The sequence below is a fragment of the Myxocyprinus asiaticus genome, chromosome 4, assembly GCF_019703515.2.
Source record: "Myxocyprinus asiaticus isolate MX2 ecotype Aquarium Trade chromosome 4, UBuf_Myxa_2, whole genome shotgun sequence".
Classification (NCBI taxonomy): domain Eukaryota; kingdom Metazoa; phylum Chordata; class Actinopteri; order Cypriniformes; family Catostomidae; genus Myxocyprinus; species Myxocyprinus asiaticus.
Window position 1 is genome coordinate 36,833,531 of NC_059347.1, and position 13,436 is coordinate 36,846,966.

The 13,436-nt window shown below is 39.4% G+C and overlaps 1 protein-coding gene across 2 annotated transcripts; it reads right to left on the reverse strand.

The window, feature by feature from the left end:
- Positions 1-1,722: 1,722 nt before the first annotated feature.
- On the reverse strand, positions 1,723-13,104 carry LOC127440132 (membrane-spanning 4-domains subfamily A member 4A-like). 2 transcript variants are annotated; one of them, XM_051696551.1, is made up of 7 exons: positions 12,992-13,104; positions 12,448-12,630; positions 11,945-12,064; positions 11,780-11,836; positions 8,469-8,630; positions 8,171-8,308; positions 1,723-2,290 (listed from the first exon to the last, which is right to left on the reverse strand). In XM_051696551.1, exons 2-7 carry the CDS (start codon positions 12,604-12,606, stop codon positions 2,270-2,272), a joined length of 657 nt encoding a protein of 218 aa, XP_051552511.1. In that variant the 5' UTR covers positions 12,607-12,630; positions 12,992-13,104; the 3' UTR covers positions 1,723-2,269. The 2 variants fall into 2 exon arrangements, with proteins under 2 accessions (XP_051552511.1, XP_051552510.1); XM_051696550.1 differs by lacking the exon at positions 12,992-13,104 and having other exon boundaries at positions 12,448-12,833.
- Positions 13,105-13,436: the final 332 nt, after the last annotated feature.

The following is a 13,436-nucleotide window of genomic DNA, read 5'->3' on the forward strand; positions in this document are numbered from 1 at the left end:
TGGAGTCGTGAATTCGACTCCAGGGGTTGAGTCCAGCCAGATCTCCTAAGCAACCAAATTGGCCTGGTTGCTAGGGAGGGTAGAGTCACATGGGGTAACCTCCTCATGGTCGCTATAATGTGGTTCTCGCTCTCGGTGGGGCACGTGGTGAGTTGTGCATGGATGCCGTGGAGAATAGCGTGAAGCCTCCACATGCTCTATGTCTCCGCAGTAACGTGCTCAACAAGCCACGTGATAAGATGTGTGGATTGACGGTCTCAGATGTGGAGGCAACTGAGATTTGTCCTCCGCCACCCGGATTGAGGCGAGTCACTACGCCACCACAAGGTCTTAGAGCGCATTGGGAATTGGGCATTCCAAATTGGGGAGAAAAGGAAAAAAAGAATTATATCTTTGGTCCATGTCAGTTTATGGAGAAAGAGAGACTGAGAGAAAAACTATATTGGTGACTTTTGATGACTTTGTTGTTATTTTTCTTTTTTAAATATAGTTTTTGTGGTTGTGGAGTTGGCTCATTCTCTTACAATTTAGTTTAACCTACATATATAGCTGTCATCGAGGGGTTGTACCAGTTACCCTAGAATTCACATGTATTGTGGGGGCAGAGTTTTTTGTTGTTGTTGTTTTTTTTTTGTTTTTTGTTTTTTTTTGTGATGCAGAGATGTTAGCCAATCATAACTGTGACCGTTTACACTGAAATCTTAAAGGAGAAGTAACACCAAAACCGAACATTCAAGTCAGAGGGCCAGAGACAGGGTGGAAAATGTTCATATATTACTAAATTATGACAATTATTTGCAAAAACTTGTAACATCAGTGGACCTCAGGTAAAATAATAATATAAGAAAAAAAAATGGAAGGAAAAAAAACAGTATATCATGACCTTTTTAATAGAAGCATGACCTTTACCCTCATATAAATAGCTAATGTATTCTCAAAATTAAAGAGACTTGACAATAGAACAAAAAATACATTAAAATGCTATTCCACTACTATGGAAAGGAAACCTACTTGTTTTTATAGCAGTCAATTAGCTTAAATGGATAGTTCACCCAAAATGAAAATTCTCTCATCATTTACTAACCCTCATGCCATCCCAGATGGGTATGACTTTCTTTCTTCTGCAGAACACAAATGAAGGTTTTTAGAAAAAATTCTCAGCTCTGTAGGTCCATACAATGCAAGTAAATGGTGGCCAGAACTCTGAAGGTCCAAATATCACATAAAGGCAGCATTAAAGTAATCCATAAGACTCCAGTGGGTTAATCAATGTCATCTGAAGTGATCCAATTGGTTTTCGGTGAGAACAGACTCTAAATCTTGACAGCAATCTCCTTGGCGATCATGATTTCAAGCTCGGTTACACTTCCTAGTGCCATCTAGCACTCTGCACATGGTTCAAGCACTAGGAAGTGTAATTAAGCTTGAAATCATGATTGTGCCTAGAGATTGCAATGGCAAGATGTACAGTGAAAAAGGAGTCACATTTTGGTCTGTTCTCATCCAAAACCGACTGGGTCAATTCAGAAGACTTTGATTAAACTACTGGAGTCGAATGGATTACTTTAATATTGCCTTTATCAGCATTTTGGAGCTTCAAGGTCTGGCCACTAATCACTTGCATTGAAATGAAATACAGAGCTGAAATATTCTTCTAAAAATAAATTGTTTGTGTTCTACAGAAGAAAGAAAGTCATACACATTTGGGATGGCATGAGGGTGAGTAAATGATAAGAACATTTTAATTTTGGGCTGAACTATCCCTTTAAGAACAAAGAGGAATAAGAACAAACAAGTGTCATCATTCTGTGCATTGTTATAGGTCTACCTATCTTTTAGGAAAAGGTTAAAAGAGAGTTAAAAAACAAAACAAAAACTACTTTTTGTGTCTGTGTGTACACTTTGCACAACTATGTGTATCACTACAGACTAAACATACAAGTCCAGGATATATTCAGCTCACTGAGAACATTGGTCAAGAATACAACCTTTGGTCCAAACATTTGAGAAGAAAAATACATGTCAAAATATTGGGTCTTGGCTGAACAACGAATATTCAAAATAAGTACAAACTTTATCTCCACATCATATTTACATATTTTATGTGGCCATATACAAATGTTATTGCTCTGTTACTGATACTTTTTTTTTTTTTTTTTTCAGAAGTTCAGAAGCCTGTAACACCAGAAAAGACTATAGTATTATAGTATAGTATTATAGTATTAAACATATTTAAGACATCACAAGGACTCTGGACTGTAGGATTTCCTCACTGTGACTCAGCATCCCTCTGGAATGACAAACATGTTTCATTAATTAGTCTACAAGAGACTCAGCATTAGCACTAAAGCTATTAACAAGAGGGTTTTTATAATTGTATAATAACAGGCTTTAAAATCTATTTTATTATGTGTCTATAGCAAATAAATAATAAAAAGAAAAGCCCTCTCTGCCCCATTTCAGTTGTGAAGAAAGAGACTTCTTCAGGCTGTAGTTTACAATGAAGCAAGTTGTGGTTGCCGTATAGTTCCTATATTTTTTCATTCTGCATGTGATACCTGTCCAGCTTTTCTTTCTTTCTTTCTTTCTTTCTTTTTATATTTAGCACAAGTACATTTCAACAGTGTAAGACTTAAACACTACCACTATCCACTTTATTTTTCAGTTTATCTAGGATGCCACCATTATCAACCTTGAATGTAGAGTGCTTCCGGTATAAGCCACCTCCAGCCATTTCAGCAGTACAAAAATAAAAATGTATTCTGCTTTATTCTGCTGGCTGGCAATACATGTGATCATATTATTATCATTCATTATTATTTTCATATACACATTAGTTTGGGGCGCATACAGTTTTACCATTATCGCTCAGAAACGTTCAGCTCCGTCTGTCACGACTACAACAAACTTTACACAACCAGGTGAGAGAGGGAGAAAGAGAACAGAAAGCAGCTGGAAATATGCTGCTTCAACTTTCTTTGCACCAAAACTGCGTCTTGTTTCATCTTGGCAAAATAATAAATGCATTATTCTTTCCGTTCTTGACAGAGAACATTCTCTCTTTCTTTACACTATACACACAGATTTTGCATTCAGCATAGCTTATGAAATATCGCCTTTGCAAATAAATGAATAAATAAATAAAGGCATAATCTGAGGGTGTTACACCTGCGGCGACTGCTACCTCTCCTGTACGCCGCCAGAGTTCACCATGCCCTGAGTATTAACATCTCACTAACTACATTTCCCATAATCCTCCGCTCAGACTGATTACTCTCACATCTGTTTCACATTTAACTCTGGTTATTTAAGTTCCCTGTTTTCTCGCATTCCGTGGGAAGTCTTGTTGTCAACATTTCTGAGCGTTATTTACCCATCCTGTTTTCCCTGTGTTTTGACTCCTGCCTGTTTCTCGTGTTTCCCAGCCAGCTTGTGAGTTTTTGTGGATTTATTGGCTGTTTACCGGATTACCCCTCTGCCTATCGGATTACTTTGTTTGCCTTTCTGGACTGTTTACCTGTGTATCGAACTATTACCTCATTCAACATCAAATATACACCAAGATGGAGAAATGTGAGTTTCACCAGTCGACCATCTCTTTCCTGGGGTATGTCATCTCCCCCGAGGGGGTCACCATGGACCCTTCCAAGGTACAAGCTGTACTGCAGTGGCCACTGCCGGTGTCTGTCAAGGAACTACAGCGCTTCCTTGGTTTTGCTAATTTCTACAGACAGTTCATTTGAGGTTTCAGCTTGGTGGCTGTCCCACTCACCTCATTGCTCCGTGGTAAATCCCAGAAACTAAACTGAACATCTCCTGCCCGTCAAGACTTCGATGACCTCAAATGTCACTTCACCACTGCCCCCATTCTCCATCATCCTGACCCCACTCAACCCTTCGTGCAGGAAGTTGATGCCTCGGACTCAGGAGTTGGTGCGGTACTCTCCCAACAACAAGGATCTCCCGCCAAATTCCATCCCTGTGTCTTCTACTCATGCAAGTTATCAGCTGCTGAGAGAAATTACGATGTCGGAAACCATGAACTTTTAGCCATGAAGGTGGCTTTTGAGGAGTGGAGACACTGGCTGGAGGGAGCTCATCATCCTTTTCTGGAGTACATTCAGTCTGCCAAATGCTTAAATCCTCACCAAGCTCGATGGTCTCTTCTTCTCCAGGTTCGATTTCACCATCACCTTTCGACCTGGCTCTAAGAACACCAAAGCCGATGCTCTATCCTGGATTCATGGGTCCTCTACTGGCAACGACCCTGTGACTTCCATTATCCCACCTACTCTCATTGTCGCTCCCATACAATAGGACATAATGGCTGACATCACCCAAGATCAGAACCAAGAACCCACTCCCGCTGACTGCCCTCCAGATAAGGTCTTTGTTCACAGCTCCTTAGGCAACAGAGTTCTACAGTGGGTTCATGACTCGGCCTGCTCGGGACATCCAGGTGCTCAAGCTACTTGCAGGTTAGTGCAAAACAGGTTTTGGTGGGAGAACCTTGCGACCGAGGTCGCTGACTATGTAAAAAATTGCAATGTGTGTGCCACCTCTAAATCTATTCGACAGCTCCCGTTTGGTCTCCTTCAGCCTCTACCTGCTCCTCGACGTCCTTGGTCCCATATCGCCGTAGATTTCATCACAGATCTACCCAACTCTCAAGGTTTTTCTACCATCTTAACCGTGGTGGACCGCTTCTCTAAGGCCTGTAGATTCATCCCTCTGCCCAAGCTCCCCTCATCTAAGGAATGTGCTGAGAACGTGTTTCAGTACGTCTTCCGCTTTTATGGCCTACCCGAAGACATTGTCTCCGACCGTGGTCCCCAATTCACCTCCCGAGTCTGGTCAGCCTTCTTCAAACTGCTCAATGTCAATGTGAGTCTAACCTCTGGTTACCATCCTCAATCCAACGGTCAAGCCGAACGTCTTAATCAGGACCTTGGTAAATTCCTCCGGGCCTACTGTCAAGTCAACCAGCAGGACTGGAGCCGTTTCCTGCCCTGGGCAGAATATGCTCCGAACTCTCTGTTCAAATCAGCTACCAGAACCACGCCTTTCAAGTGCATCCTATGTTTTCAACCCCCACACTTTCCCTGGTCCGGGGAGCCATCCGATGTACCTGCAGTCGACGAATGAATGCAGCGCAGCAAGGCTATCTGGGATCAAGCTCACATCCATTTACAGCATGCCATTCACCTACAGAGTGAACAGGCCAATCTCCATCGGTGCCCTGGCCCTAACTATGCCCCTGGACAATGGGTTTGTCTGTCTACCAGAGATCTTTGTCTGTGACTCCCGTGCAAGAAACTAAGTCCCAAGTATGTAGGTCCTTTCAAAATTCTTCGTCAAATAAATCTAGTATCTTTTAAAATTCAGCTTCATGCTAATTACCGTGTTTCCCCCACCTTTCATGTTTCCCTGCTTAAACCCACGGCACCTCCAAGAGAGGAGGGCCCTCAAGACCCCCAGAGACCCCTTCCATTCCTCATTGATGGAGAGGAGGCCTTTCAGAGACATTTACATTTCTGCATTTGGCAGACACTTTTATCCAAAGTGACTTACAGTGCCCTGATTACAGGGACAATCCCCCTGGAGTAACCTGGAGTTAAGTGCCTTGCTCAAAGACACAATGGTGGTGGCTGTGGGGATTGAACCAACAACCTTCTGCTTACCAGTTCAGTGCTTTAGTCCACTACACCACCACCACTCATCACACAAGCTCCTGGACTCTTGACGCCGGGGTCGGATGCTTCAATACTTGGTGGACTGGGAGGGCTATGGCCCTGAGGAGTGTTCCTGGACTAATTCTGAGGACATTCTAGATCCGGCTCTCATCGCTGAATTCCACCACAATTTTCCTAATCGTCCCGCTCCCAGAGGTCGAGGTAGACCCCGACGCAGACAACCTCCTCACGTCAGGAGCCGTTCACAGGGGAGGGTCTGTTACACCTGCAGCGCCTGTTACCTCTCCTGTACGCCGCCAGAGGTCGCCATCCCCTGAGTATTAACATCTCACTAACTACATTTCCCATAATCCTCCACTCAGACTGATTACTCTCACATCTGTTTCACATTTAACTCTGGTTATTTAAGTCTCTGTTTTCTCGCATTCAGTGCGAAGTCTTGTTTGCCTTGTCAACATTTCTGAGTGTTATTTACCCATCCTGTTTTCCCTGTGTTTTGACTCCTGCCTGTTTCTCGTGTTTCCCAGCCAGCTTGTGAGTTTTTGTGAATTTATTGCCTGTTTACCAGATTACCCCTCTGCCTATCAGATTTACTTGGTTTGCCTTTCTGGAATGTCTGCCTGTGTACCGAACCCTTGCCTGCCTTTTGTTTACTATTGTTTGCCTTTTTGTTTTCCCTTTTATTTTGCTACTTTGTTTTACTATTTATACTGTTATTAAAACTGCACATGCATCTTAACACACCTGCCTCAGCATCCTCGCTACAGAGTGTTTGCAGATAAATATGAATTTAGGGGTAACATTTTATAATAACAATACATGAATAATCATTAATTTGTTGAGCACATGGTTGATCAATTATTATTATTAAGAATAATTATTGGTGGCAATCATTGAAGGAAAAGTTCACACAAAATTGAAAATTCTCATCATTTACTCACCCTCATGCCATTCCAGATGCGTATGACTCTCTTTTCTTCTGTAGAACATAAACAAAGATTTTTAGAAGAATATCTCAGCTCTGTACTTCCAAAAAACGGTGACCAAAATGTTTAAGCTCCAAAAAGCACATAATGCAGCATAAAAGTAATACATTTTACTTCAGTGGTTTAATCCATGTCTTCTGAAGTTGTCCAATTGGTTTTCGGTGAGATCAGACCAAAATATAATTCCCTTTTTACCATAAATGTCGTTTTTTTTTATTTATTTACTTTTTATTTCAAACTCAATTACACTTCCTTGCACTATCTAGCACTCCGTGCATGCATCGAGCACTATAAAGTGTAATTGAGCTTGAAATCATGATTGTGCCTAGAGACTGCAATAGCAAGATGTACAGTAAAAAATGAGTTACATTTTGGTTTATTCTCACCCAAAACTGATAGTATCACTTATGAAGACATGCATTAAACCACCAGACTCATACAGATTACTTTTATGCTGTTTTATGATCTTTTTAGAACTTCACAAATTTGGTCCCCGTTCACTTGTGTCATGCATTGTATGGGCCTACAGAGCTGAGATATTCTTCTAAAAATCTTCATTTGTGTTCTGCAGATGAAACAAAGTCATACACATCTGGAATGGTATGAGGGTGAGTAAAGGATGGGAGAACTAGTCCTTTAATGTGTTTATTCTAGTCCTTATGTGTTCAGAATTTGATAAGGATGATCCATGTATATTATGCAGAATAATCCTGTGTTATCCAGTGATGTTTGTGGGGAACCTGAAGACATCAAAAGTTATAAAAAATTGTAATCATGATCATATTAAATTACTGACATTTAATTCAAGGTTGAAGTACTTCACATTCTTTCTTATAAAGCCTGTTTGATTTAGTTTATTTCCTAATGTTAATTAATACATATACTATCAAACATGTACTAACATGTAATTAAGGTGACTGTTATTAATGCATGAATTCATATGACTCATGTTGTAGTTAATGTTAACTCTTCATTAGTTCCTGATTAGTCCATTCCTTAACTCATCATTAATTTATGCGGAAGTAACTATTAATTCAGGTATTAATTCATGATTATTCATGTGCTGTTATTATAAAGTGTTACCAATGGAGGTTTACATAGAGACATGAAACACTGCATCATCACGCTCTTTGTAATGTAAGAAGCAGATTTTATTATTGTCTCTTCAATACAACACACAGCAACAAGTAAATTATCTACTTAAACTTTTACTATAAATGCTGACATAAAACATATTGCTAATTTCAGACCACAAAAAGGCATTTTATCTGGAACATCTTGTGGTTGCCTTATGTTTCCTTTTCATTCTGATAGCTTTGCCTTAATTGGCTGTTGTGGCTTGTTCAGTCGAGAGGTATCTTTCTCTAAAACCTTGCCTTCAACAGAAATATCTACTGTAAATATCTACTGTAAGTTAAATATCTTTTGCTTGTTGGGATAAAAACTGTGGTATAACCCTGGCTATTGCCATCATATCACTAAGTAATTTACCTGGTTTAGTAAAACATTGACCACTGTAGAGTCTCTGCCACAGGTGGCTTTGCAGGCAAATGCAGAGATGCAGATAGAGATGATGAACTGAAGAATGGAGAACACCAGAAATATTCCACTGATCCCCTGACTATGAATCTACAAAGAATTCAACATCCATATAAAGTAGTATATTGTAGTCCCATCAGCTATATTTAGTGAGTTTCTATAAATATTATCACTTTAAGATAATTATGAGACTTCCTCAAAAGTCAGAATATATTAAGTTAATGAAACAGCAACAATTAAAAATGAATACCTCAAAATTTGAACAAAGTGACTGTTCATAGTGACTGTCACTGTAATCAAGATAACAATTTCGATAGATCAGTGGCCCAGTTGCTATTTCTATGGACATCAGAATAATGGCTAACCCTGCAGTTATGGCACTGAACACATTCATTCCAAGAGAGGCTTTCACCTACAGGGAAAAAAGCATTTAAGGGACATATTAATACTGCATTAATAATATAGTATTTACGCTTGTGAAATCTTATAAACACAGCTTTTTTTGTTGCTGTTTTAACTATGTAAATTAATATAAACAGCAGTCCCAAAAAGTATCTGGACACTTAGTCAGTAGCCAGCCACTCTTAAAAGTGTATGAATATCATAACATTATTAGATAACAAAATAACAAACCAATTGGTATCTTTAAAAAAATTATACCAGACCTTTTCTCAGAAGTAACTAACTAACCATTTGTTTGAAATTACATTTAATTAGCTGATCCCCTCAAGTTCACAGCATGCAAGGTGCCCTAGCAGAGTAACCACAGGTGTCGATGAACGTGTTCCATTAAGTTTGACAGCCAAAAGGGTCCAAACACTTTACATTTTTGTGAAATGTTTTGCTTGAAAAGTCTGTATGTGCAATCTTTCTTAATTATATATATATATATATATAAAAAACAATAACACTTGGTATTATTATTATTATTATTATTATTATTATTATTATTATTATGTTATATAATGCAATCAAATTCATAGAGTTTTAAAGTGTCCAAATACATTTTTGGAACTTTTAAAAATACTTCTTTTATATAAATAATGGTAAGATGTCTTGATTTGTTTGTGGTAAAGGGATACATATCTCACTGTGTTAAGGAAGCTGTGATTGAAGACTAAGAAAAACCATCAGCTTACCATTTTGAACTCACCCTGTCTCTGATACAATATTTCTTCACCTCCTCATTTAGTCCTTGTTTAGTCCTCGTGTTAATTAGTAGCCTATCACCTGTTTCTCTTGTGTTACCCTCCCTATATATTGTGCTTTCTTCCCCGTCTTTGCCAGATTGGTTCGTGTGCTCTGTTGTTTCTAGTCTAGCTTTTGGCAGTCTTTTGTTGGTTTATGTTTTTTACCCATTTTTATGTTACTTGTTTCTGTGGTTTTCTCCATTAAGAGTTTTTGTTAATAAAAGCCCTTTGATTGCCATTTGGGTCCTACTTCTTGTGTCGTGACTGAAAAATCTGGCCACACTGGACCCAGCAGTGGCATCATGGGTATTCTCCTCTTCCTGTCTCCCACTCACTGGGGCTTCACTATAGAGTGCAGGGTCAAGCTAAACCAGCTTTATAACCTCCGTCAAGGAGAGGCTGACATCAGAGACTTTGCCTCTAAATTCCTCATCGTAGCTGGCAGGCTGTACTTGAAGCCACTCTAAAGGACATCTTCAACACCTGCCTTAAAGAGCCCCTTAGCCACTGGGAGTGAAAATTCTCTCCTTCTGGGAGTTTGTGGGCTACATTTCCCACCGTGGGGAGTGGGCAATCTCTATTCAATGGCCGCCTGCTCATGTTAAGTGTCCTGCCCCTCCGCCCTAAGAGAGCCACACTCCTGTTATCCTGATAACCTTTAAGCGAAGAAGAAGAAATGGTTCCGCTTTATCCCTCACAGTATCTCCTCAAAAGGCATTCGAGCCAGCTGCATCTCCCCAGGAGGTGCCCAACTGGAGGCACCCGAGACTGCTGCTGACAATCAGGAGGTGCCCAAATCTGCTGCTGACCACCAGGGGGTGCCCGAGTCTGCCGCTGTTTAAACTATAAATTAACTAAAGAGTTAAGAAAGCGCACTAACTCCCAATGAAAATAACAAACACAGAAAAGTAATCTTCCGGGTCAGCTTTCTTACCTACTGCTACTGTAGACAAAACTCACCAACCTGGAATTTTTTTTTTCTCCCCAATTTGGAATGCCCAATTCCTCAATCCTGAATCTCAGTTGCCTCCGCGTCTGAGACGTCAATCCACGCATCTTATCACGTGGCTTATTGAGCGCATTACCGTGGAGACATAGCGCATGTGGAGGCCAACGCTATTCTCTGCAGCATCCCGGCACAACTCACCATGTGCCCCACCGAGAGCGAGAACCACACATTATAGCGACCATGAGGAGGTTACCCCATGTGACCCTACCCTCCCTAGCAACCGGGCCATTTTGGTTGCTTAGGAGACCTGGCTGGAGTCACTCAGCACACCCTGGATTCAAACTCGTGACTCCAGGGGTGGTAGTCAGCGTCAATACTTGTTGAGCTACCCAAGCCTCCACTCACCAACCTTTTAAAATAAAGAAAAGAACTCAAAACAACAGCAAACAAACACCAAACACAGGTTTCCTGGGGAAGCAGCTGCCATGAAGTGCAGCCAGCACCTCATAAATAGGCATGACTTCAGGTGTAGCTTGTTAAGAGTATCCACCCACAGTTGATTGGCAACCTCACACAGGAAATATTCCAGTCATGATCCTGTCTGGACTCCCTTCCGCCTTTTGTCTATTTAGGTTTTGTGCATGTTTGTCTTTGTGTTGTGGCTGTGTCTGAGCATTGTTTGGTCTCTGTTTTTGTTTGTCAGCCATGTGCTCTCTTTTTCCTCGTTTCCCTCAACCACACTGCCTCATATAGTCCTTGTTTAGTCCTTGTTCTATTAATTACTATCACCTGTTCCTCATGTGTTGCCCTCCCTATATATTGTGCCTTCTTCCCTCTTGTCTTTGCCAGATTGTTTCATGTTCTGTCATTTCTAGTCTGTTGTGTTGGTTTCCTTTTGCCTCCCATTTTGGAGTTCCTTGTTTCTGTGGTTTTCTCCATTTGGTTGCCATCCTGCATTTGCATCCTACTTCCTCATGACATTTCCAAAATATGCAGTTATGGAGAGTGTTCGAAAGTGTCCATTATACGTGGAGGAAAACGCATGGATAAGAGACGTAAACGTAGCCAAATCAATGCTAAAACAGATTAGTGTGGGCAAAGTCTGTGGGAAGTTCTACAACAACATTGTTCACTGTACCTTAAGATATTAAGTTTATGTAATATACCCCCTGATGCAAATCTTGATCACAGTTTCTTGGTCCTTTCACTACCACTCTAAAGCCACAATGAGACCATCAAAACTTTGATGCTATCAGATGATGATATCCAGAAGGCTGCTAAATTTTTGACAGTTTGAGATTATTTAAATTGCACAACATCAGTAATCTGAATAATTTGAATAATTGTGTGGGAATACATTAGAAGCAACCTTACAAAAGAAGAGTAAAAATGTGCTCAAATCTGTGGGTGATATGTACACACCAAACATGGATGGACTTTATTCTCTGCAGCAACAGACAGAGAGCCAGCACTGATGTACTGAGGAAAAAACAGAAATATTGAAGTTCATACAGAAAATTATAATGAGAGCAATGAAAACAGAGGCAATAAAATAATAATAATAAAAAAACATTAATTAGCACTTACAATGAGAGATCCCCAGTAGGTTATGCCACTATAGACAGAAATATTACTGAATCTGTCAACACTGATGGTGAGTACAATACCAAATAAAAAGGTGACCACTCCAATCATTATCTGGACAATCTATGGAGGGCAGATAAAGGTCAGTTGTTTCAGTTATGTTAGCACTTTGTTTCACAAAAAGTAGAAGATATTACTGTAATGATTTAAGTACTGCAGTCTCAAGGGAATAGAGCTGTTCGGTTTATAGTCAAACCCAGACGATAATTAAAATTTTTGAGTCATGGGTTCTTACTGGAATTTCTGATGGCTTTTCAGAATAGCAGTTTTCGATTTTTTAATAAAATAAGGTCTTGAAGACACTTACACCTTTTGTTCGCATAAGTGAAAAGAAAATATTTACTTAAAATATTCCCAGAACCACACATCATTAACACTGATAATTAAATGGATGAAATAATTGTATTGCTTTATTTGCTTTAAAACATTGTTTTAAAAATTCATACCCCCAGTGACTTTGGTTGTACTTTGAGAAATCCTTTAAGAACCCTATTATGATATATTTCATCTTGTCCATCATCAGAAATAACACTGTCTTGTGCCACCTGTGGATTTATTTGGATGACAACTGTAGCATTGTCAGCTGATATGACCTTGTGGGACATTCTAGGAAAAGTTCTGGATGTCACCTGTATGTACATAATTATGATACATATGTCTTATCAAATGTCAAATGAGTTCAATAAGAAACACAAAGGGAGAAAAGTGATTATAACTCCTTTGGAGTTTGTATTTTTTCTGAAGGTCGAAATTTGATTGTATATTTAATTTGATATTAAAAAGTTATGGATTCCATACTGGTTTTATAGCATAATATTAAATCAAATCACAAAATATATATCAAAGTACAGCAATGAGTACTGACTATTTAAAAAAATAGAGTAAAATATTGTAATAGGTCAAAAGATGTTTTTAATTAATATATCAAATTTGCTATAAATACATTCTCAGAAAAAAGAACAGATGTAATTGATGCATAAAATACTTTACCTGATTTTAAAAGAGTTGTTGACTGAAGGCTTTAATGGTGTATCTTATCATACGTGGACCCACTGAGAAGGATCGCTAAGGAGAGGCTAGGAAGGTGCAAGCTGAATATATAGGTAGTTCCTGTTGATGCCCCACCTCATGTTAATGGCAATTGATAGAGAACAAAAAGATCTGTGCTTTTCCTGCCTAAATACTGTAGTAGTAGAGCATAAATAGTAGACTGCCTTGGCTTAAGGTGCAGTCACACCACATTTCGCGCTCTCTTCATTCTCTCTATCTCCCTCTCTCGCCCCCTCTCTATTTAAGTTTCCCTTTTAAGGCTTTATTGGCATGATAAATATTTGTATATACAAATAAAACAGTGCAAAACAAAGACAGTGCAAAACAACATATATAAGAAATACATAATAAACAATGTGTATATTTCTCTCTCTTTCTCTTCCTC